The following is a 24780-nucleotide window of genomic DNA, read 5'->3' as shown; positions in this document are numbered from 1 at the left end:
TCAACAATGAATTGATTCCACAACCTATGGACTCACCTTTAAGGACTCTACAACTCATGTACTCAATATTATTTATTTATCTAGCTATTTATTATTTATTGCATTTGCATAGCTTGTCTTCTTTTGCACATTGGTAGTTCATCTTTCTGTGTAGTTTTTTATTGATTCTACTATGAATATCTGCAAAAGTGAATCTCAGGGTAGTATATGCTGACATATACGTATTTTAATAATAAATGTACTTTGAACTAAAGAATGTTATGAATGCAAGACATTGTTTATCCAAAATAGATGTAAACACTTATTCATAATGAGTCCTGAACAGTTTCTATAAATTTAGCAATTCCTTCTGTTATAGTCAGGTTTAATCCTGTCCTTAAAGGTCATACATCATGACCAATGGTTCAGATATTTGAGATAAATTACATTCCTGTGATGCCATTAGCAATGATTGAATGACGATTCAATAATAGTTCTTAAATGCAATGGCAAAGAACTTTGAGCTTCTAAGGTAGAGTAATTTATTAGATACTGTATTTATGTAACTGATAGCAGTTTTGACTGTTGTAAACAGTGATCAGCAAGTAATCTTTTCTTCAGAACTTTAACAGACTTAAACTACTCAGCCCCAATTGTGAGCTTCCAGATCCTGTACACTAGAGTCCTTACAAACATACTCATTTTATACGGAAGTATTTTAAGACAATTAAATGGAGGTGAAGAACATACTGCAGTTACAATTAGTCAATTCATTTGGTACATGACAAAGCATAAACAGTAGCAAGCTGAAATGGAATCTAAGTTAAGGAAGAACATGTAATCAACATTAAAACAACAATCTGGAAATCTGAAATATCAACAGAAAATGCTTAGGTCAGCCATCAACCACTTTCCAAATCACAATTCAAGCAACAAAACCACTATTAGCTGTGCTGCCTGTGTTCTGTAAAATTTTTTCACAATCATTGGAGAATCTAGGTATTTTCAGAAGAACTTAATGAATGTCTTGGAAGTAGTCAACCATATAAACACATGGAGATAGATGTAGCATTGGAGAACTAACTGCAAAACAAATACAACCTTACTATACAATTCAACATTATCGAAACAGTAGTTACTTACTTCTTAGCAAATGAAAATCCTCACACTTTTCTGTAAATAGCGCTGCTATTTCTGACACCATGTTTTCATAGTTATCAGTCCTTTTATACGTCTGAAGTATTGTCGAGAATCTGCTGTATTTACAAGGTCCTAAAGCTTTCTTAACATCATTAATATAAGCAGCAAGTAATTGTTGCTTCTTCTGCTCTGCTGTTGTAATTGATGTTTTAGATGTGCCCGCAAAACTGGTTAGTTCATTATTAGATATTTCATCTATATTTAAAGACAAAAGCCTATATTAATGCAATATTTTAAGCAAGATAAAATAATTAATTGAAAATCTCATTCATTTTTAGTTGGAATAGTGAGGATATTCATAATAAAACTTAAATTTCTTAGTCCTAAATTCCTAATCTTTCCTACAGGATTTTTAAACTGTAAAACACTGAGATATTGCAATAGCAGAGCTTATTAAAAAATGACAGGTGAATCAGAGATCAAAGTATGTTTAAATTTCCCAAATCATACTCTTGGGAGTTTTCCAGTTAGGATTATTGAATAGCAAGGTTACCTAAACAAAAATAAAATTGAGAGAACACAAAATAGGAAAACTAATCAGCAAAAGAAATTGTAATATTACATAATACAGCCTAAAAATTCACATACCTTTGCTAAGAGGTCCATAGTTTAAATGCTGTCCACCTTTATTAAGGTGTGTGCAAGCATTTAGCTGTTGAGTTGAACTTGCTGTTGATGTGAACTTACTCATGTCAGAATCTGCACTCGCAAATTTCCACTTATTTTCACCACCTGAATTTTTCATAGAATGATGAACTACAATTATTCTGTTTAAACATAAGGGTAGTAAATTTGCAGCCTTCAATTTAACCTAGATAGTAACCAATTTTAAAAATTCTATGGCTATAGTAGAATTCCAATAATTATTTGTAAATAGTAACCAAGATGTGAAAGTCTGCATGTTTCTAGCTTATTTTTTTCATGATTCAAAATTGATTCTTGTCATTCCAGATCTGATGCAGCATAAAAAAACACAGTAAGCATAAAGAATGCAATAAAAACAATAAATACATTAAAGGCCGGTTAATTGGGACATTGGTTTATTAGGCAGCCAGTTATCTGGGACAATTCTTAAAGAACAAAGTCAAGTTTGAGCAAATACCTTGGGATTCCCTTAATTTACTTGGGACACTATGCTAATCAATCAGGACAGGAGACAGATACTGAAGAGTTTCTAACTAGCGGCGTTTGCGTGCACTTGTGTGAGATCCTACACTATGCTTAGAGCACACACTTTTTAAATAGCATCAGTTGTGTGTACTTCTGTTCAAAAACTAGCGATTTCTGTCACTGATAGTTATCGAAATAAGCAATAAGACAATTCAGAATTGTTTATGCTGACTGCGGCTTCAAGATTGAGACTGGAGGTGCCAGAAAAGCCAGGAGTGAAAATTAAACAATTTCATTACTTCAACAGGATAAGGACTATGAAGAATTTGAAGGTATCGGCACTCTTCTTGAATGATGCAGTGTTAATGAAGATCTGAAGGATACAGTCGGTGAAAGCATTGTACGAAGGCAATCCATTATCTGCACTTGGTGTCTGTGCTGATTTTGTTCATTTACAGTCAAAAGAACATGGCAGTGTACACTGGATGAATTCCTCTGTTGATAAATATTGGGAACTAATACACAGTTTTATAGTACTCTGTTAGTATTGGTAGTGTTCTAATTTATTCAGTATTTCATTTAAATACACCCAGACCCTGCATAATACTACCCAGCATACTGCTGATTTGTTACAATGCGTTTATTCAATCCTTTATTGAAATTTTTAAAAATGACAAAAATTCATTCACACACATGTCCATTTACATAATGTTATAATGACCCCGCATAGTGTTGATTTATATAGCATTCCAACTCTAAGGAATGCATCCTCAGTGTTAAGCAGGTCTGAGTGCACATAATTTGTTATTCTGTCAAACTCTAGTTTGCCTAATTTTATACCTCTTTAACTATTTCCATGAAAGTTTGGAGCTACTAGCTTTGTCTCTTCATTTCTCTGTGAACTAAGATCTGGATCCTGATTGAACCAAAACTTTTGGTGTGAAGATTTACATTTAGCTCCCCACATTGACCTCTGCTTTTGAAGACAGCACATACTCTGGGAAACAATTTATGGTTTTGATGAACCCTGTTATAGGCTATGCCAATATTCATTTTAACAAATTCCAGATGGTGCCCTTTTCTCCTTAGGGTGAGAAAATCCAAATCAGCTCGATTCATCACTATTATTTAATGGCTGAAGAATAAGCTTAGTTTCAGAATCATTAGTGGTCCAAGCAAAATAAGAAACAAATCTGAAACCATCTAACCGTATAAGAAATATTCTACATGTGCATGACAGCTTAGAAGCAAGGGAATAATCAGAAAATACACCCTAAAGTGAAAGTAATTATTGTTCTGTGAAAAAGAGTTATGCAATATGAGGAACTACATTATTTGTATTTCCTGGAAAATTAACCTTGTGAATTCCAGATTGTTCCGCTTTTTAGAATAAATATTAGTCACAGCTGTCAGTTATAAAATTTCTTTAGCTTCTTTTAAAACTTATTGCTAGAAAATAAACCTTTTGCAGTAGCTTCTGCCGCAATCTTCATATGGTTATATTGCAAGCAACAAACAAAAAAAGCTTGAGGAACTCAGCAGGTCAGACAGCCTTATGGTGGAGGGGTGGGGTGGCGGGGAATGGACAGTCGACATCCAATCCAGATGAAAAGACTCGATTTGAAATAATGTCTGCCCATTTTCCTCCACTGATGTTTTAGATCTGCTGAGTTCCTCCAGCTTTCTGTGTTACTCCATATTCCAGCATCTGCAGTCTCTTGTGCCTCCATTTGTAAACTATATTGAAGTAGTCTGAATTGAACAGGCACATTGTTATGTGCTGATGAAATATACACACAGATTTCAAGAGTCCAGGACTTTCCAGAAACTGTAACTTTGATTTATTAATGTGATGTATAAATTTGCTATTTCAAATTTCTTATTAAATCAATAAGCTGATTGACAATGGAGCATGCAGTAAGATACATATTACTTAAAACCTCAATAAATAAAACAATTTGTTTAAAGTTAAACAGGATTTAAATTTCACATTCAGTTTGGGCTCTCGGATTTTACTCTGTCTCTCAGATTCTAGGACACCATGGTGAAGACCACAAGACCATAAGATAAAGGAGCAGAATTAGGCTGTTTGGCCCGTCTAGTTGGCTCAGCCATTTCATCATGGCAGGTCCATTTCCCCCTCAGCCCCAATTTCCTGCCTTCTCCTTGTATCCCTTCATGCTCTGACCAATCAAGAATCTATCAACCTCTGCCTTAAATATAAAGCCTCCATAGCCGCCTGTGACAATTCCACGGATTTACAGACTCTGGCTAAAGAAATTCCTCCACATTGCCGTTCTAAAAGGACGCCCCTCTATTCTGAGGCTATGTCCGCTAGTCTTTGACTCTCTCACCATAAGAAACAGCCTCTCAACATCCACTCTGTCAAGGCCCTTTATCATTCGATAGGTATCAATGAGACCCTCCCATTCTTCTGAATTCTAGTGAATACAGGCTCAGAGCCATCTCTCTTCATGACAAGCCATTCAATCTTGCAAACATTTCCATGAACCTTCTTTGAACCTTTTCCAGTTTTAGCACATTCTTTCTAAAATAAGAGGCCTAAAACTGCTCACAATACTCCATGAGGCCTCACCAATGCTTTATAAACCCCCAGTGTTAAATCCTTGCTTTTATGCTCTAGTCCTCTTGAAAGGAATGCTAACGTTGCATTTGCCTTCCTCACCACACACTTATCCTGCAAATTAACCTTTAGGGAATCCTGCACAAGAACTCCCAAGTCCCTTTGCGCCTCAGTTTTTTGTATTTTCTCTCCACTTAGAAAATAGATAACACTTCCATTTCTTCTACCGAAGTGCATGACCATAACTTCCCAACACTGTATTCCATCTGCCCATTCTCCAAATCTAAGTCCTTCTGTAGCCACTTTACTTCCTCAAAACTACCCCTGCTCTCTGCCTATCTTCATATCATTTGCAAACTTTGCAACAAAGCCATCAATTTCACCATTCAAATCATTGACATAAAACGTAAAAAGAATCGGTCCCAACACAGACCCCTGTGAAACATCACTAGTTACCGGCAGCCAACCAGAAAAAGCTCCCTTTATTCCCACTCTTTGCCTCCTGCCAATCAGCCACTTCTTGAGCCATGATAGAATCTTCCCTGTAATACCATGGGCTCATAATTTGTTAAGCAGCCTCACATGTGGCAGCCACAAAGGCCTTCTGAAAACTGAAGTACACAACATCAACCAATTCTCCTCTGTCTATCCCACTTGTTATTTCTTCAAATAATACCAACAGATTTATCAGGCAAGATTTTCCCTCGAGAAATCCATTCTAAGACCTATTTAATCACGTACCTCCATGTACCCCAAATGACATCCTTGATAATCGATTCCAACATCTTCCCAAACATTGTGGTCAGACTAACAAGGTCAAGGAAAGTTGAATTTCCCCATGGGGATGAATAAAGTATCTATCTATCTATCTATCTATCTAACTGGCCTATAATTTCCATTTCCGGCCTCTCCCTTCTTGAAGATTGGAGTGACATTTGTAATTTTCCAGTCTTCCAGAACCATTCCAGAATCTAGTAATTCTTGAAAGATCATTACTAATGCCTCCACAATCCCTTCAGCCATCTCTTTCAGAACCCTGGGGCGTACACCACCTAGTCCAGGTGACTTAGCTACCTTCAGACCTCCCAGTTTTGCAAGAATCTACTGCCTAGTAATAACTTCAGACTTCATGACCCCTGACTTCTAGAACTAACACCATACCGCTAGTGCCTTCCACAGTAAAGACTGATGCTAACAATTTTTCAGCTTGTCTGCCATTTCCTTGTCCCTCATTACTAACTCTCCAGTATCATTTTCCAGTGGTCCGATATTCACTCTTGCCTATTCTTACACTTTATGTATCTGAAGAAACTTTTGGTATTATCTTTAATATTATTGTCTAGCTTGTTTTCATATTCCATCTTTACCTTCTTAATGACTGTTTTAGTTGCCTTCTGTTGGTTTTTAAAAGCTTCTCAGTCCCCTAACCATACTAATTTTTGTTCTATTATATGTCTCTCTTTGGTTTCTATGTTGGATTTGACTTCTCTTGTTAGCCACAGTTGTGTCATCTTGCCTTTAGAATACTTCTTCCTCTGTGAGATGTATATATCCTATGCCTTCCGAATTGCTTCCAGAAATTCCAGCCATTGCTGTTCTGCTGTCATCCCTGGCAGAGTGATTTTCTAATCAATTCTGGCCAACTCCTCTCACAAGCCTCTGTATTTCCCTTGAATCCACTGTAATACTGATAAATCTGAATTTTGTTTCTCCTTCCCAGATTTCAGGGTGAATTTGTTCATATTATGATCACTTTCCCCTAAGGGTTCTTCTACCTTTAGCTCTCAAATCAACTCCAGTTCTTTGCATAACATGCAATCCAGAATACCTGATTCCCTTGTGGGCTCAACCACAAGCTGCTCCAAAAAGCCATGTTGTGTGCATTCCAGAAAATGCCCCTTCTTGGAATCCAGCACCAACCCAATTTTCCAAATCTACCTGCATATTGAAATCACCCATGACTATTATAACATTACCCTTTTGGTATGCATTTTCTATCTCCCATTGTAATTTGTAGACCACATCCTCACTACTGTTTAGGGGCCTGTATATAACTCCCATCAAGGTTTTCACTCTTGCAGTTCCTTAGCTCTATCCACAATGATTCAACACCTTCAGACCCTATGTCACATCTAATGACTGATTTCATTTTTTACCAGCAGAGCAATGCCACTCCTTCTGCCTTCCTCCCTGTCTTTTCGATACAATGTGTATCCTTGGACATTAAGCTCCCAGCTATAATCTTCTTTCAGCTACGATTCAGTGTGCTTACATCATACATGCCAATCTGTAACTGTGCTAAAAGTTCATCTACCTTATACCATATACTGCGCACATTCAAATATAACACCTTTAGTCCTGCATTTTCCCTTTTTTATTTTGTCTGCCTTTTAAGTTGCAACTCATCCTGTAGACTACAATTTTGCCCTATCATCAGCCTCTCCTTGCTAGGAGTCTCACTGCACATTGCCTGTTTGTAAACCAACTACCTCATCTTCAGCACTATCACTCTGGTTCCCACCCCACTGCCAAGTGAGTTTAAACCCATCCGAAAAACTCTAGCCAACCTGCCCACAAGGATATTGGACCCCCTTGAATTCAGGTGTAAACTATCCATTTTGTACAGGTCGTAGCTTCCCCAGAAGAGATCCTAATAATCCATGTATCTGAACCCCTGCCCCCCGCATCAGTTCTGCAGCCATGCATTCATCTGCCAAATTATCCTTTTCTTATCCTCACTGGCACAGGCAGAAATCCAGAAATTACCTTCCTGAAAGTCCTGTTTCTCAACTTTCTACTTAGCTCCCTAAAATCTCTCTTCAGAATGTTGTCTACCTATGTCATTGATGCCAATATGTACCAAGACTTCTGGATGCTCACCCTTGCTCTTGAGAATGCCATGGACCTGGTCCGAGACATTCTTATTCTTGGCCTCAGAACCTGTTGCAAAGCTCTGCGTTTTAAATCTTGAATGCAGACTTGCCTGAAAAGTAGCTCTTTTCATTCACTTCTCAACTCAGAGAAACTGATGCAAAACTCTGCCTTTAAAATCTCAATTGCCCTCCTGATTAAAATATAGCTCTTTTTATGCAGTCCTGACGTTGATTGTCGTTAACTCAGAGAAAACTGCCGCGAAGCACTGCTCTTTAAACCTTAATCACCATCCTCATTAAAAGGTAGCTCTTTTTACACAGCCCTGACATTGATTGTCCAACTCCATGGCAAAATGGTGCCAGTTTGTATAGAATCATAGAAACCTAAAGCTCAAGAGCTCACAAATGATACATACAATTATAAAGTTGATGCTTATCTAGCTCAGCAGTTCTTCACCTTGCAAGTTTCAGCATGTTAAAATTTCTTCTAGGTACATTATGAATGCATTGAAGAGTTCTACCTTGCTTGTGGCTAGTGATCCTATCATTCTTTGGGTGCCAAAATATTTCTTTGAATTCCTTCATTAGATTTTGACTCCTGCTAAGTGAACAAAGCTTTTCCTACTCACATAATCGAGACTTCGCGCACTGCAGTCCTAAAGAAAATGATCCCCACCTCGTAATCATGCTTCCTATCTAATCTTTTCCAGTCTCAACCAATTCTTGTAATTCAATTCGAACTATATCCGTACTCTAATTATGCTCTAACTAGTACTTACAGTTCTTCCATCCCCTCCCTGTTCTTGTATTCAATGTCCTTGGAGCACACTTTAGCATATTTCAAAATCAGTGACATTTTCCATTAGCATGTACAAACTCCATAAAAGCCACAGCATCATTTTACAAAACTTCATATAAAACATGCATTTCATTAGTCTTGCTCCTCAGTCACTTCTCGGGAAGCATGTGCACTGGGACTCCAGCTGTACATGAAAGATCTGACAAGTAGGGCCCCTCTCAGGCCCAGTCAAGCAAGGTTTGGCACCAATTTGAAAGTTTGGACAAAGAGGTGTTCTGGCAAATGACTTAATGACTTTAACAGACTGCCCAGTAAACCATCCACCAGGATCCATCATCTCCTTCACAACACCCCCTCCTAATAGGCTTTGAGTCCTGATGAAGTGTTTCAGCACAAAACATCAACTCTTTACTCCCTTCCACAGATGCTGCCTGGCCTGCTGAGTTCATCCAGCATTTTGTGTACGTTGCTTTGGATTTCCAGCATCTGCAGATTTTCTCGTATTTGAGGTTTTGAGAATGTTTTATGTAGACAATGACTTGCAGTTCTTCTGGATGAAATGTTCCATCAGGGACAGGAGGAATAGAAGAATGCTGCTGAACGGAATGTTCTACGGCAACATAGCCAACATCATCCTTCACAATATTGGAAACAGTCAGAATTCCAGTACATACAGTATTGCATTTGGTATTATACCAGGGTCTATGTACAACTTGATGTAGCCATACGCAAAGGTAGTCTTTAGGATGAAAGACAAGTTAGACACATTTTCCACCACTTTCCTTGGAGATATATACAGTGTATTTTTGATATTGGGATAAAATAGAAAGTGGTTTGGGCAACTGCACTTGAATACTAAGGTGCAAGGCCTGGTATCCTGTTTATGATGACCAGCTTCTTTGTCCAAGTGGGAGTGATAGCTGCTGTTAGAATCCAGTTTCTATTTCAGCCTAACTACAGGCAATGTTCAGCTTATGGTGTATATCCCAGCTCCCCTATACCATACTCCCAGAACCTACAGATAGTCAGAACTGCCAGTGTAGGAATATTGGATAATTTGGAGCTATAACCAAAGAATGTGGCCTCACTTTTGCCTGACCCTTAACCTAATACAAACCGGTTTCAGATGCCAATCAATCTGCAGAACTATCTTGAGTTGCATTTAAAGATTTATAAGATTCGTCCTGAGTGGCAACACTGTCTGGGCTCAGCTACCCTCTTTTGCCCACATCCTTCCAGGCGGGCTCAGCAAAGGATACGACGTAACATAGAAGACAGAGGATAAAAGGGGAACCTTGTCTAATTCCTGAATTTCCTTTGATTTACTGAAAAGCAAACACTCATTAGTTATTTCATAATTTGCAACATTTCCCATTAGAATATCTTAACTGGAGGTACACATATGGTTACAGTAAAACCAGACAAATTATTGTTGAGATTGGTTGATGGAAAGTACCTTTAGATACTTCCTATTTATTATCTCAACAGAAAATGACAGTGAGTGTTTAATTTCATCTGTATTGTATCTTGAAGGGAAATATGAAGGAAGCTTTTTTCGCAGGCTCGTGCAAAATTGCTTTCTCCTTAAGAGGAACTGATCAGAAATTAACATATTCCAGTTAATAAAGGTTTAAAATACATACCTGCATCGGTTTCGTGTTCTCTCTTCTGCCTCTCTTCTCGTGGAATGGCATGCTGTGGTTTAAATCCACAACCTTCACCAGTCAAATTATAGCAGGCTTCATCAAACATCTTCTTGTGATGTGGGCGAACAAACTGATAAAAATCTGTTTGTAAGGAAATGCATCAGAACCAGAAAGTATCTCAGAGTGTTAGTTTGTCATTATTATGTAGCATTTCACAGCACTCCAACCTGATATAGTTAACATAGAATCACAATTATGAAGCAGTATTGGAGTTCTCCATCACCATGCATCTAACCTCTTTCATCCTACACATGTAGACAGCTAATGGTGCCAAGGTGCAGAAGAACACATATAGTGGCATGCAAAAGTTTGGGCACCACTGGTCAAAATTTCTGTTACTGTGAACAGCTAAGGGAGTAAAAGATGACCTGATTTCCAAAAGGTATGAAGTTAAAAATGACACATTTCTTTAATATTTTAAGCAAGATTACTTTTTTATTTCCATCTTTTACAGTTTCAAAATAATGAAAAAGGAAAAGGGCCCAAAGCAAAGGTTTGGGCACCCTGTATGTTCAGTACTTAGTAACACCCCTTTTGGCAAGTATCACAGCTTGTAAACACTTTCTGTAGCCAGCTAAGAGTCTTTCAATTCTTGTTTGGGGGATTTTCGCCCATTCTTCCTTGCAGAGAAGGCTTCTAGTTCTGTGAGATTTTTGGACAGTCTTGCATGCACTGCGCTTTTGAGGTCTAACCACAGATTTTTGATGATGTTTAGGTCGGGGGACTGTGAGGGCCATAATGAAACCTTCAGCTTGCGCCTCTTGAGGTAGTCCATTGTGGATTTTGAGGTGTGTTTAGGATCATTATCCTGTTGTAGAAGCCATCCTCTTTTCATCTTCAACTTTTTTTTTACAGACTGTGTGACGTTTGCTTCTGGAATTTGCTGGTATTTAATTGAATTCATTCTTCCCTCTGCCATTGAAATGTTCACATGCCACTGGCTGTAACACAATCCCAAAGCATGATCGATCCACCCTTGTTCTTAACAGTTGGAGAGGTGTTCCTTTCATGAAATTCTGCACCCTTTTTTCTTCAAACATACTTTTGCTCATTGTGGCCAAAAAGTTCTATTTTAACTTCATCAGTCCACAGGACTTGTTTCCAGAAAGCATCAGGCTTGTTTAGATATTCCTTTGCAAACTTCTGACACTGAATTTTGTGGTGAGGACACAGGAAAGGTTTTCTTCTGATGACTCTTTCATGAAGGTCACATTTGTGCAGGTGTCGCTGCATAGTAGAACAGTGCCCCACCACTCCAGAGTCTGCTAAATCTTCCTGAAGGTCTTTTGCAGTCAAACAAGGGTTTTGATTTGCCAAACTTTTGCATGCCACTGTATCGTCACACCCATCACATATAGTTACAATCCAGCACATACAGACACAAAATAATATTAGCACAAGTCCACGAGAGGCATGGCCTGAAGACTGACAGATTGACATAAAGTGCAAGGTGTAGGATTATGTAATATTCCTGGAACAACTGTAATAAAACAAGGAATAGTATAAACATGTGAAACAGCAGCAATAAAAGATACAAATGAGCAGTGAAAGATGAGAGAGTGTCTGTAATTTAGGAATTGACTCACTGAAAGTGGAATACAGCTGGCAGAACATAAAGTGGCATGCAAGAGTTTGGACACCCCGGTCAGGATTTCTGTTACTATGAGTAGTTTAGTGAGTAGAAGATGAACTGATCAGGAAGATTTAGCAGACTCTGGAGTGGTGGTGCACTGTTCTACTATGCAGCGACACCTGCACAAATGTGACCTTCATGAAAGAGTCATCAGAAGAAAACCTTTCCTCCGTCCTCACCACAAAATTCAGTGTCAGAAGTTTGCAAAGGAACATCTAAACAAGCCTGATGCATTTTGGAAACAAGTCCTGTGGACTGATGAAGTTAAAATAGAACTTTTTGGCCACAATGAGCAAAGGTATGTTTGAAGAAAAAAGGGTGCAGAATTTCATGAAAAGAACACCTCTCCAACTGTTAAGAACAAGGGTGGATCGATCATGCTTTGGGATTGTGTTGCAGCCAGTGGCATGTGAACATTTCAATGGCAGAGGGAAGAATGATTTCAATTAAATACCAGCAAATTCCAGAAGCAAACGTCACACCGTCTGTAAAAAAAAAGCTGAAGATGAAAAGAGGATGGCTTCTACAACAGGATAATGATCCTAAACACACCTCAAAATCCACGATGGATTACCTCAAGAGGCGCAAGCTGAAGGTTTCATTATAGCCCTCACAGTCCCCCGACCTAAACATCATCAAAAATCTGTGGTTAGACCTCAAAAGCGCAGTGCATGCAAGACTGCCCAAGAATCTCACAGAACTAGAAGCCTTCTCTGCAAGGAAGAATGGGCGAAAATCCCCCAAACAAGAATTGAAAGACTCTTAGCTGGCTACAGAAAGTGTTTACAAGCTGTGATACTTGCCAAAAGGGGTGTTACTAAGTACTGACTATGCAGGGTGCCCAAACTTCTGCTTCAGGCCCTTTTCCTTTTTTGTTATTTCGAAACTGTAAAAGATGGAAATAAAAAAGTAATCTTGCTTAAAATATTAAAGAAATGTGTCATCTTTATGCTTTTGGAAATCAGGTCATCTTTTACTCACTTAGCTATTCACAGTAACAGAAATTTTGACCAGTGGTGTCCAAACTTTTGCATGCCACTGTACTCTCAAAAGTTTTCTATATTAACTTTGAAGTAGCATAGTATCATTGAGTCATAGAACATTAGAGTACAGAAACAGACCCTTAAGTCTCATGTAGTCCATGCCGAACTATTAATCTGCTTAGTCCCATCAATCTGCACACGGATTATAGCCCTCCATATCTCACATCTGTGTACTTATCTGAATTTCCCTTAAAAGTTGTAACAAACCTGCATCTACCACTTCCACTAGCAGCTTGTTCCACACTCTCACCGCCCTCTGAGTGAAGAAATTTTTCCTTATGTTCCCCTTAAACATTTCATCTTTCACCCTTAACCCATGACCTTTAGTTCTACCCGCGCCCAACCTCAGTGGAAAAAGCCTGTTTGCATTTAGCTCATCTCTAACCCTCCTAATTTTGTATACCCGTCAAATCTACTATCATTCTGCTATGCTCCAGGCAATAAAGTCCAAACCTATTGAACCTTACACTTGTTTGCATTAAATTCCATCTGCCATTTTCCCAGCTGGTGTAGATCCCACTGCAAGCTCCATGTCACCACAATCTTGGTGTTATCAGCAAATTTGCTGATCCAGTTAACCACATTATCATCCAGATCATTGAAAGATGACAACCAACAACGGACCCAGCACCAGTACCTGTGCACACTACTAGTCAAGTGCCTCCAGTCAGAGAGGCATCATTTACTACCACACTCTGGCTTCTGCTGTGCAGCCAATGTCTAATCCAATTTACTACCTCATTCTGAATGACTGACCTTCTTGACCAATCTCCCATGCGGGACCTTGTCAAAACCCTTGCCAAAGTCCATGTAGACAACTTCCACAGCCTTGCCTTCATCAACTTTCCTGTTAACTTTCTCAAAAAACTTCACAAGATTGGTTAGACACAACCTACTACGCACAAACCCATATAGACTATCGCTAATCAAATACTTATATATCTAGTCCCTTAGAATACCTTCTAATAACTTACCTACTACTGATTTATTTTCTATTTCCCACTGCTTAAAAATTGTTTTATGTAGCAGTGTCTCATTCTATTTTATATTGTTTCATTTAATATTACTGAAATGTGCTATTTTCTAATTAAGCCTTTAATCTCTCCTTGTTCAATTTTAGTACTGAATCTAATAATGCAATGGTTACTATTTTACAGTAATTTTTGGCATTTTTCACAGAAGGTACAAAGTTCTAAATTGTTTACATTTTACCTTGATGCATGAGTGTTCAAACAATTCTGGAGCCTCAACAAACATATTCAATTACACAAAAGTCTATTTAAAATAAAATATTGTTGCAAGAGAGTCCAGAGATATTCAAAAAAATAAATTAGCTTAATAGCAGAACCCCAAGAAAATTTAGATTGCTTAAAAAGCTTCGGGATAGAAGTATGGCACTATCATCACTTCTATTTTCAGTGATAGAAGCATTTCTATGACCAGTACAAAATAATCTATTACCTAAAGAAATACAAAACTGTGAACTTGCAGATTGGCACGAGAACAAAAGCAAAAAGATTCCTAGCACCAGTCAGGCAGATCAACTTAAAGTTTAGTACACAGAACATATCAGCAGTATTTACATTTACTTTATTATGAGGGGGAACAGAGAAGCAATGATATATTTTTGAACATCTGTAGTGCAAATAGTGCAGATATCAGAAATATAGTATATGGAGATAGTATAGTATATAGTATCAGAGTCCAATATAGTATATAGTATATAGTATCAGAGTCCAATGGGTACAGTTGTCTATTTTTAGATGGTGTGACTCAAAATCACTACTTCATTTAAAACCTTATTTGGTAGTATTTAGTTCTGTGTTTTTGGTGAAGCTGCACAATACTTAACTCTTTACAATTAATTACCTCGCAGAAGGTTGTTTTTCCTCGAATCTTCTGTAAAAAGAGCAGCCATTTCACTTAACATGGCATTAAAATCATCAGTCACTTTGTACTTCTGCATTGCTTCTGTGAAACGCTCATAGTTTGCCTTGCTGAGAGTCTCTTTTACAGCTACTATGAAAAATTTGGCTTTTTCTGCTTTTGTCTTCTCTGATGGTGGTAACACATCAAAGCCCTATATAGAAAGAAACAAATCAACTGCCAAATAAACAAATCTATTGCTGAAAAGATATTCAATAAGATTAAAATCTAAGTAAACACTGAAAACAGAATTATCCTGACAGTCAAGTGACATCAATTAATGCTGAATTTTCAGTACAATTAAAAGCAATAGTTTTTAAATACAGTTGATTCCAGTTAACTGAGCCATCAATTAATCAGGGCAGTCAGTTATTTGGAACAACTCTATAAGAACAAAAACAAATGGAGAAAATACCCAGGATTCCATTTGTTTATTTGGGACACAATGGTGCTTAATTGAGACAGGACAATGTTGCTGAACATTTTCTAACCAGCATCAGTAGTATGCATGTCACTTGGCTGTTAGACACTACAATAGTGCTTAGAGTGAACAGTTTTTAAAATAGTGTCATTTGCGTGCTTGTGTTCAAAAAGGTAGCGACTGTTCTCACTGATAGTTGGTGGTTTCGAGCATTCAGGCTCAGAGAAGTCAGAAATGGCTGGCAGTGAAAATGAAACAATTTCACTACTTCAACAAGTTAGGAGCTGCAAAGAATTTAAAAGGTATTGACAATCATACTGAATATTACAATTAAAATAAAGACTTGGAGGATGCAGTCATTGAAAGCACTGCTTGAAGGCAGTCCACTACCTGCACTAGCGCTGACTTTGTTCATTTACAGTCAATCAAAATATGTCAGCGTGCACTGAATGAATTCCTTCGTCAGTAACTATTCAGAAACTAATAAACAGTTTTATAGTACTGTAGTAGTTTTGGTAGTGTTCTAATTTATTCTGCATTTCTTTTAAATACATAATTTGTTACTCAGTTAAACAGTAGCTAACTGGTGCTGTTGCTTAATTGGTCACAATGTACTGGTTCTGATATGTCCCAATTAACCAAAATCCACTGTACTGAAGTAGTTGGGAATACTTTAAATACAGTTCTATTGAAGTGCTAAGAAGCTTGAAAAATAACATTGTGTATTTTACTTTTCAGAAACTGGCCACTCATCCTTTCTATTGGTTCATTGGAAGTACAGAAGTTCTTCCACTCACGACTCACATTTGGTCACAAACTTGTATATTCATCATTCTCAAATACCTCTGCAATTCAATTTTAAGTTTCAAAACCAAATTAGTTTCTCCACCTTTTAGGTTTGACATTCCAGATCCAGAGTGAAAAAGAAAATTTCTCCTCTCTCCAAAGGAGCTTTTGGCATTGAATTCATAAGACCATAACACAGGAGCAGAATTAGGCTATTCAGCCATTGAGTCTGCTCTGCCATTCCATCATGGCTGACCCTGAATCCCACTCAACCCCATACACCTGCCTTCTCGCCATAACCTTCGATGCCCTGGACCAATCAAGAAACTATCAATTTGTGTTTACAGTCTTGACATCCACAGCTGTCTGTGGCAGAGCATTCCACAGATTCACTACTCTCTGGGTAAAATAAATTCCTCCTTACCCTTATTCTAAAAAGTTACCCCCCCACCCCCAAATCTGAGGCTGTGCCCTCTAGTTCTGGATACCCCCACAATAGGAAACATCCTTTCCACATCCACCTAATCTAGACCTTTCAATATTTGCTAGGTTTCAATGAGATTCCCCCTGCATTCTTGTAAATTCTAGTGAGTACAGGCCCAAAGCTGCCAAATGCTCCTCATATGTTCAGCCCTTCATTCCTGGAGTCATCCTTGTGAACTTCCTCTGAACTCCAATGACAACATATCCTTTCTGAGATATAGAGTCCAAAACTGTTGACAATAGTCCAAGTGTGGCCCAACTAGTGTCTTACAAATTCTCAGCATTATCTCCTTGTTGAAGAGTCAATTGATATTCTACTCCCTTTAAAATAAATACCAATACTGAATTTGCCCTTTTACCACAGACTCAACCTGTAAATTAATCTTCTGGGAATCTTGCACGAGGACTCTTAAGTCCCTCTGCACCTCTGATGTTTGAATTTTGTCCCCATTTAGGTAATAGTCTGCAAATTTTGTTTCTTTTACCAAAATGCATTATCATACATTTCCCAACACTGTATTCCATATGCTACTTCTTTGCCCATTCTTCCAATTTTTTTAACTACTTCTGCAATCACATTGCTTCCTCAGCACTTCCTACCCCTCCACCTGTTTTTGTATCATCTGCAAACTCTACGAAAAGCCATCAATTCCGTTATCTAAATCACTGACAAACAATGTGAAAAGTAGAAGTTCCAATATCAACCCCTGAAGAACACCACTAGTCACTGGCAGCCAACCAGAAAAGGCCCCCTTTATTCTCACTCGCTCTCTCCTGTCTGTCGGCCATTCCTCTATCCATGCTAGTATCTTTCCTGTAACACCATAGGATTTTATCTTGTTAAGCAGCCTGATGTGTGGCACCTTTTCAAATGCTTTCTGAAAACCCAAGTAAATGACATCCACTGTCCAACCTGCTTGTTACTTCCTTGAAGAGCTCTAACAGATTCATCAGGCAAGATTGCCCTTTACAGAAACCATGCTGACTTTGACTTATTTTATCATTAGTCCCCAAGTACCCCGAAACCTCATTCTTAATAATGGACTCTAACTTTTTCCCAACCACCGAGGTTAGGCTACCTGGCCTATAATTTCCTTTCTTTTGCCTTCTTAAAGAGTGGAGTGGAGTGACATTTGCAATCTTCCAGTCTTCCTGGACTATGCCAGAGTCAAGTGATTCTTGGAAGATCATGACACATGCATCTGTTATCTCTTCAGCAACCTCTCTCAGGACTCTGGAATGTAGTCCATCTGGTCCAGGTGACTTACCTCTCTAAAGACCTTTCAGTTTACCTAGCCACTTTTTCCTTTATAATACAGTGGCTCTTGCTCCCTGATACTCACAAACCTCTGGCACACTGTGTCTTTCAGAAGACTGAAACAAAGTACTTATAAGTTCATCCACCATTTCTTTATCCCCCATTACTATCTCACCAGCATCATTTTCCAGTGGTCCAATATCAACTCTCATCTCTCTTTTACTCTTTATACAACTGAAAAAAAAACTGTTGGTATCCTGCTTTATATTATTGGCTAGTTTGCCCTCATATTGCATCTTTTCTCTCTTATGGCTTTTTCAATTGCCTTTTGGATTTTAAAAACTTCCCTATCATCCAACTTCACACTTATTTTGCTACTTTATATGCCCTTTCCTTAGTTTTTATGCAGTCCTTAACTTCCCTTGTTAGCCATGCCCACTCCTTCCATTTGAGAACTAGTACTTCTGTGGGACATATCTATCTTGCGCCTTGTGAAATACTCCCAGAAACTTCAGCCACCTCTGCTCTGACATCATCCCTGCCAGCAACCCCCTCCAATCCACCTGAGCAAGCTCCTCTCTCATGCTTCTGTAATTCCCTTCATTCCATTGCAATACTGATACAAGTGACTTATGCTTCTCCCTCTCAAATTGTAGTACGAATTCAATCATATTATGATCAATGCCTCCAAAGGGTTCCTTTAACTTAAGCTCCCTAATAAGATCTGGATTATTACACAACACTCAATCTAAGACAGCCTTTCCCCATGTAGGATCAAGCACAAACTGTTCTAAAAAGCAATTTTGTAGGCAGTGAACAATTCCTTCTCTTGCGATCCGACACCAATCTGATTTTCCCAAACCCTTGAATATTGAAGTCCTCTATTACAATTGTGACATTACCCTTATTACATGCAATCTCAACCCCTTGGCAGTTCCCTTTGTAATCTCAACGCCACATCTTAGCTACTATTTGGAGGCCAATTTGATCCCCATAATAGATTTTTTACCCTTGCTGTTTTTTAACTCCACCTACAAAGATTCAACATTCTGACCCTATATCACATTTCTAAAGATGCAGTTCCATCTCTTACCAACAGAGCCTATGCTTTCCACCTGTCTTTTGACACAAAGTATATACCCTTTGATATTAAGTTCCCAACTATGACCTTCTTTCAGCCATGACTCAGTGACGCTGACATCATACCGAACAATCTCTAATTGAACCACAAGTTCATCCAGCTCATTCTGAATTCCACGTGGATTTAAACACAATTCCTTCAGTCCTGCATTCTTTGCTCTTTTGAATTTTGTCTCTGAGGTACAATTTTACTCCCTATACTGTCTGCATTTGAACTCAATCATTGGCTTGTCCTTCCTTACCTTTATGATCTCTTGTTTTGTTGGTATACTTGCAGAGGGGATAGTTTACACTGTCAGTTCTATTAAAACAGTTAATTATTTTTAAGTTCTCTATGTAGCCACCTTTCAAGTGGTTGAAGCCTAGTACCAACTTATCCTACCTCTCCTCATAGCAGTTTGTTCCTCACATTTACTTTGTAACTTTTCTGTGATTTATACTCTTTTGTAATGTGGTCTCCGGAAAAATTCTAAATACTGTGGGCTTACTAGCAATCATAAATCCTAGTGTGGTCTTTTGTGTTCCTTTTCTCTATTTATAAACTCAAGTAACTCATATGCATTCAGATCATTTGTCAACTTGACTTGCCATCTGTAAAGATTTGCAAATAGAAGTCTATTTACCAACACTCATTCATTGCCTTTGGATAATACTCTTCCAAAACTGCATAACCTCACACTTCCCCAACTGTACTCCATCTGATGTATTTTTGGTCTTTTATCACACTGTCTTGTCTTCCTCACTATCCAATACTCTGACAAGTTTTCCATCACCTGCAAACTTTAAAATGTTACACAGTACCCCAGGTCTTGGTTAATGAAGAAATTTGAAAATAATGCGTGAAATTACAGGCATACATACATAACTATTCACAAGTGTGATTTTTTTTCTGCCTCCTTTTTGTTCTCCACTCAGATGTTTAAGTGACGTAGTTGATATCTTAACTGCCTAAAGAAATAAGGGAAAAAATAACAATTTGTCACATTTACCTATAAAGCAAAAGGTGATAAATGTTCAGAAGTAATTCATTCATGTCACATATAATGTTACATTAATGTGATTTCCGTATCTACTAATTATAATCTCAGTTATTATAGTGCAAGAAATGGGCTTACATCTGACTCAATACCAACACTGAATTAGAACTCGAATTTTATTTCTTACATCTCACAACATGAGAGAGTAAGCATTTTTATGTTGCGTCTCCATCGCTAAGTACAATTGATAAGGAAGGGAAATGTGAGAGGATACTGCCCAAACACTAAGATTGCATACATAATTGTTTTGCATACATGAATGTACAGTCAGTTATGCAAGTAAATCAATGTGTATTGATCAATCTGATGGCCTGGTGTAAGAAGCTGTCCTGGAGCCTGTTGGTCCAGGCCTTAATGCTGTGGTACTATTAGCCAGATGGAAGCAGCTGGAATAGTTTGTGGTTGGGGTGGCTGGAGTCTCTGATGATCCCCCAGGCCCTTTTTACATAGCTATTGCTGTAAATGTCCTGAATAGAAGAAAGTTCACATCCACAGATGCGCTGGGCTGGTCACTCAGTTATTCACGATGATCTTCACAAGTTCTCAAGCTCAACAGGCTGATGCATCAGCAAATCCTTGTGCCATACTGGCCTTAAAGGTGCTCCTGGGTTGTAAACGGATTTGAAGATTTATTTATCACCTCCACTTATAACTAAGTGGAAGTAGGTGCCTCAGAACTAGCTCCCCTCCAGATCATTTGGAAGACTGAAGGGAATAAGACTACAGAATCCAGAGTGGAAGAACCTTTTACAGCAACTGAGAAACAGATGTTGCTGAATGAAATAACTGCTGTTAAATGTCGATGAAAATGTTCCTTTTTGGCAAGGGAATTGAAAAATTAAAGGAAGCTCATCATCTGAATCTAAATGATATACACCTCCTTTTGAAGGTTAAATTATTAAGCAAGGTCTGGTCCATGCTCCCTGACAGTGTCCAAATTAAGAATTGGCTTAAAGAATGAAGCAGATCCCCAGAGGGAGCCAGTTAAGGATGCAAACACGAGGAAATCTGCAGATGCTGGAAATTCAATCAACACACACAAAATGCTGGTAGAACGCAGCAGACCAGGAAGAAGTATAGTCAACGTTTTGGGGCGAGACCCTTCGTCAGGACTAACCAAGTCCTAACTAACTAAGCAATGGTTAGTTCAGTTAAGGATGCGATAGTTAAGGGTCAGGCAAACCAGAACAAGGTCAGTTTAATTAAGCAAGGTCCATAGGAGAAAGTTGAGGATTTTCCTGAGCAAAGTATCAGGCATTTGAGCAACATAGTTGCCTAAAGGTGATCCAGTGGATTGATGACATCTTCTTACAACTCCTGATGGATGGTATGGGTCCACATTTGACCTTATTAATAAAGATGGGATTATCTGTGGGTCACACATTTAGCCAGATTCTAAACTGGAAGCAGAGGCAGAGGGGGGAAAACCAGGAGAATGCCATAGTGGCAGCTTTGAGGCAGGACAGGCAAGGTGATGTAGAACTTTTCAGCTGAAGAAGTAAGAGGCATGTAGTCCATGGCTGTAAAACGGGAAAAGTCCAAATTAGGTGAAACAATTGTGAAAAGACAGGACAATTGTTGGTTCAAAGGCAGGTGGAAGACAGTACATGAAATGCAGACACAACAGGCTGAGGATTAGCACTTGGCTTCATGTGGTAGTAGAAAAAGACCTATCTTCCAGATCTCCCAGAGGAGTTGAAATGACTCCAGATCTATTAGCAAGTATTGACCCTTTTCAGGAAGGGTGGGGACCCCAGAATGTTTGTCATTGTGCTTGATTACTTTGCAGATAAATAGCTATGTGGATGATTAAATAAAGATAACAAATAGGTAGTAAATAATGACATAATGAAATAAACAAACTAAACTGATTAACAGAAACAGAAATGGGTATAGAAGGAATCAAACTGGGTAAAGGGCAACTAAATTTAAAGGTAAGGGTGTGGCAGATGTGACAGTTTAACCTTCAAATCATCAACTCTTACATGTTACGAGTGAACATAATATAGCAACACGACACAAGGTGGCCATCCTACATCTGTAAGGTCTCTCCCAGCCAGAAATTAAATGGCAAACAGGACTTTCAAGATGTGCTGTCTGAACTCTTTTGAAGAACCACAAAGAAGCGGGGAAGGTTGAAGACCAGAAATGCAGTGGTTGGTCACAGAAACTGAGGGCAGCACATGAGAGAATCAGCAAACTAATGTCAAGATTCAAGATTCAAAAACTTTATTGTCATTCTAACCGTACATCAGCTCTGCAGGGCAGAATGAGACAGCGTTTCCAGGAGCAGTGCAATCATAACATAACAAGCGCAACACTAAATAATAAACATAACAATAAATAGTAAAACACAACAGCCACATGTCAGTTAAAAACAAGTTATAAGTGTCCAGTGCAAGTTAGAAGTGTCCAAAACAGAGTCAGGTAGAGCAGCTATTTAGCAGTCTGACTGCCTGTGGGAGGAAGCTGTTTAGTAGCCTTGTGGTTTTAGTTTTGATGGTCCTGTAACGTTTACCTGATGGCAGAAGAACAAACAGTTAATGGAGAGGGTGTGAGGGGTCTTTAATGATGTACTGTGTCTTCTGGAGGCATCGACTCTGAAAGAGGTCTTGGACAAAAGGTAGGGAGACCCCAATAACCTTCTCTGCTCCCCAACCACCCTCAGCAAGGCTTTTTTGTCGGCAGCACTGCAGCTGGAGTACCAGGTTGTGATGCAAAAGGTCAGCACACTCTCAACCGCGCCTCTGTAGAATGTAGTTAAGATGTTAGTGGGGAGTGATGCTTGTTTAAGTTTCCTCAAAAAGTGCAATCTCTGCTGGGCTCGTTTCAAAATCCCAGTGGTGTTCCTAGACCAGGTGAGATTGTCCCAGATCTGCACCTCAAGGAACTTGACGTTTTCCACTCTTTCCACTGTGGAGCCGCTGATGCTGAGGGGTGTGTGCTCAGGCTGAGACCGTCTGAAATCGACGATCATCTCCTTGGTTTTGGTGACATTAAGCATCAAGTTGTTGTCACTGCACCAGCTCTCTAGGTGTTTAACCTCCTCCCTGTACATTGTTTCATCATTTTTGCTGATGAGCCCCACCACTGTGGTATCAGGTTCTCCTTGAATCTGGCTGCACAGTCATATGTTAGCAGTGTAAACAGCAATGGGCTAAGCACACAGCCTTGTGGGGATCCAGTGCTCAGTGTGATGGAGTCAGAGATGTTCCTGCCAACACGGACTGACTGTGGTCTCTCTGTCAAGAAATCCAGTAGCCAGCGACACATGAATTGGATAAATTGAAGTTGTTGAGTGCTGCTATCAGCTCTGAACTCACATAAACCACTAGGACCCAAGTACACCCCTCTATAGTCTGTAGAAGTCTTGTCTGAAGTGGTCTTGAATGAGTGAATGAATGAATGAATGAATGAAATTAATTTATTTCTGTCATAACAAAAATGATTTCATAGGACCAAATTACAAAAAAACTTAGATATTCTTTAAAACAGACCAAAAGGGTGTAGGCTGAAGCTACAGCTTATTACGCCTACCCCTCTTACTTATACAAAAACATATTTGGCGTCAATCATCACATCAAAAACAAAAAAATTCATAATCTTTTTAACACAAAATCCAATTCCAAATATCATTTATTTACATTACTCCCATTCATTTTGAATCATGTATTTTATATTTGTTCATTAAATAATTTTTAAACTTGTTAGGTCAGATTCAGATTCAGTTTATTGTCATTTAGAAACCACAAATGCAATGCAGTTAAAAAATGAGACAACGTTCCTCCAGAATGATATCACAAAAGCAAAATGACAAAACAGACTACACCAGAAAATCCACATAACGTTTGGCAATCCCCAATCCAGAGTCCAGAGAGGTTGCTACGTATTAGTATCGTGCTACTATCTTAGCGCGTTCCCTGGAAAGGAGCTCCAAAGCCACCAGACAAAAAAAGACCAAAAACTAAAGCTACAAGACTTGCACAAAACCACAGTTACAACAGTGTTACGTGTAGTGCATGTTTTTAAATTCTTACTACAACTTGTTAGGTGTAGTGCATATTTTTAAATTCTTACTACAACTGTTCCATAGATTCACCCCTCTGACTGAAATATAATGATTTTTTACATTTGTTCTTATCCTTTGTTTTTGAAATATACATGTTCCTCTCAAATCATGTTGCCTTTCTCTCATCTTAAACAAACTTTGGATACTTTATGGTAGCTGTACATTTTTTACTCCATATATAATTTGTATTATTTTAAAATCTACAAAATCTCTGAATGTTAAAGTAGTTAGTTAAATAAATAGTGGATTGGTTGGCTCATAATAACTTGTCTTATTTACAATTTGTATAACTTTCTTTTGGAGTAGAAAAACAGAATTTGTATTTGTTTTGTATGTATTTCCCCATACCTCTACACAGTAAGTCATGTATGGGACTATAAGTGAACAGTATAATGTATACAAAGATTCCTGATTTAAGAAATCTTGCACTTTTGTACAGTATTGCAATAGATTTTGACATTTTTGCTTTGATATAATTTATTTATGGTTTCCAGCTTAATTAACTATCTATTACCACTCCTAAAATTTCGTTTCAGATACCTTATCAATTTCAACATCATTTATTCTAAGTTTACTATATGATTTTGGTACACGGTTTCCAAATATTATGAATTTAGTTTTACTTAGATTCAGTGACGATTTGTTAGTATCAAACGATTTCTTTATAATTTTTAGTTCTTTCTCCACTGTATCCAAAAGTTGTTTCAGATGTTCCCCACCATAAAATATAGTT

At 38.2% G+C, this 24780-nt stretch overlaps 1 protein-coding gene across 3 annotated transcripts in view; it reads right to left on the bottom strand.

The window, feature by feature from the left end:
* The window catches only part of rtel1 (regulator of telomere elongation helicase 1), a 169053-nt gene that overhangs the window by 20676 nt on the left and 123597 nt on the right, over nucleotides 1-24780 (bottom strand). For 2 of the 3 annotated variants that reach the window (XM_073061710.1, XM_073061713.1), the window contains exons 28-32: nucleotides 19803-19889; nucleotides 14797-15007; nucleotides 10189-10332; nucleotides 1768-1911; nucleotides 1123-1374 (exon numbers count right to left, since the gene is read on the bottom strand). In XM_073061710.1, the coding sequence (XP_072917811.1) occupies nucleotides 1123-1374; nucleotides 1768-1911; nucleotides 10189-10332; nucleotides 14797-15007; nucleotides 19803-19889 (838 nt within the window). The remainder of the gene's footprint in view (nucleotides 1-1122; nucleotides 1375-1767; nucleotides 1912-10188; nucleotides 10333-14796; nucleotides 15008-19802; nucleotides 19890-24780) is intronic. The other variant, XM_073061712.1, reaches the window with a different exon arrangement.

This window comes from Hemitrygon akajei, chromosome 11, assembly GCF_048418815.1.
Source record: "Hemitrygon akajei chromosome 11, sHemAka1.3, whole genome shotgun sequence".
NCBI lineage: Eukaryota > Metazoa > Chordata > Chondrichthyes > Myliobatiformes > Dasyatidae > Hemitrygon > Hemitrygon akajei.
The sequence above is the reverse complement of the archived record's forward strand: the minus strand, read 5'-3'. Positions and strand labels throughout refer to the sequence as shown.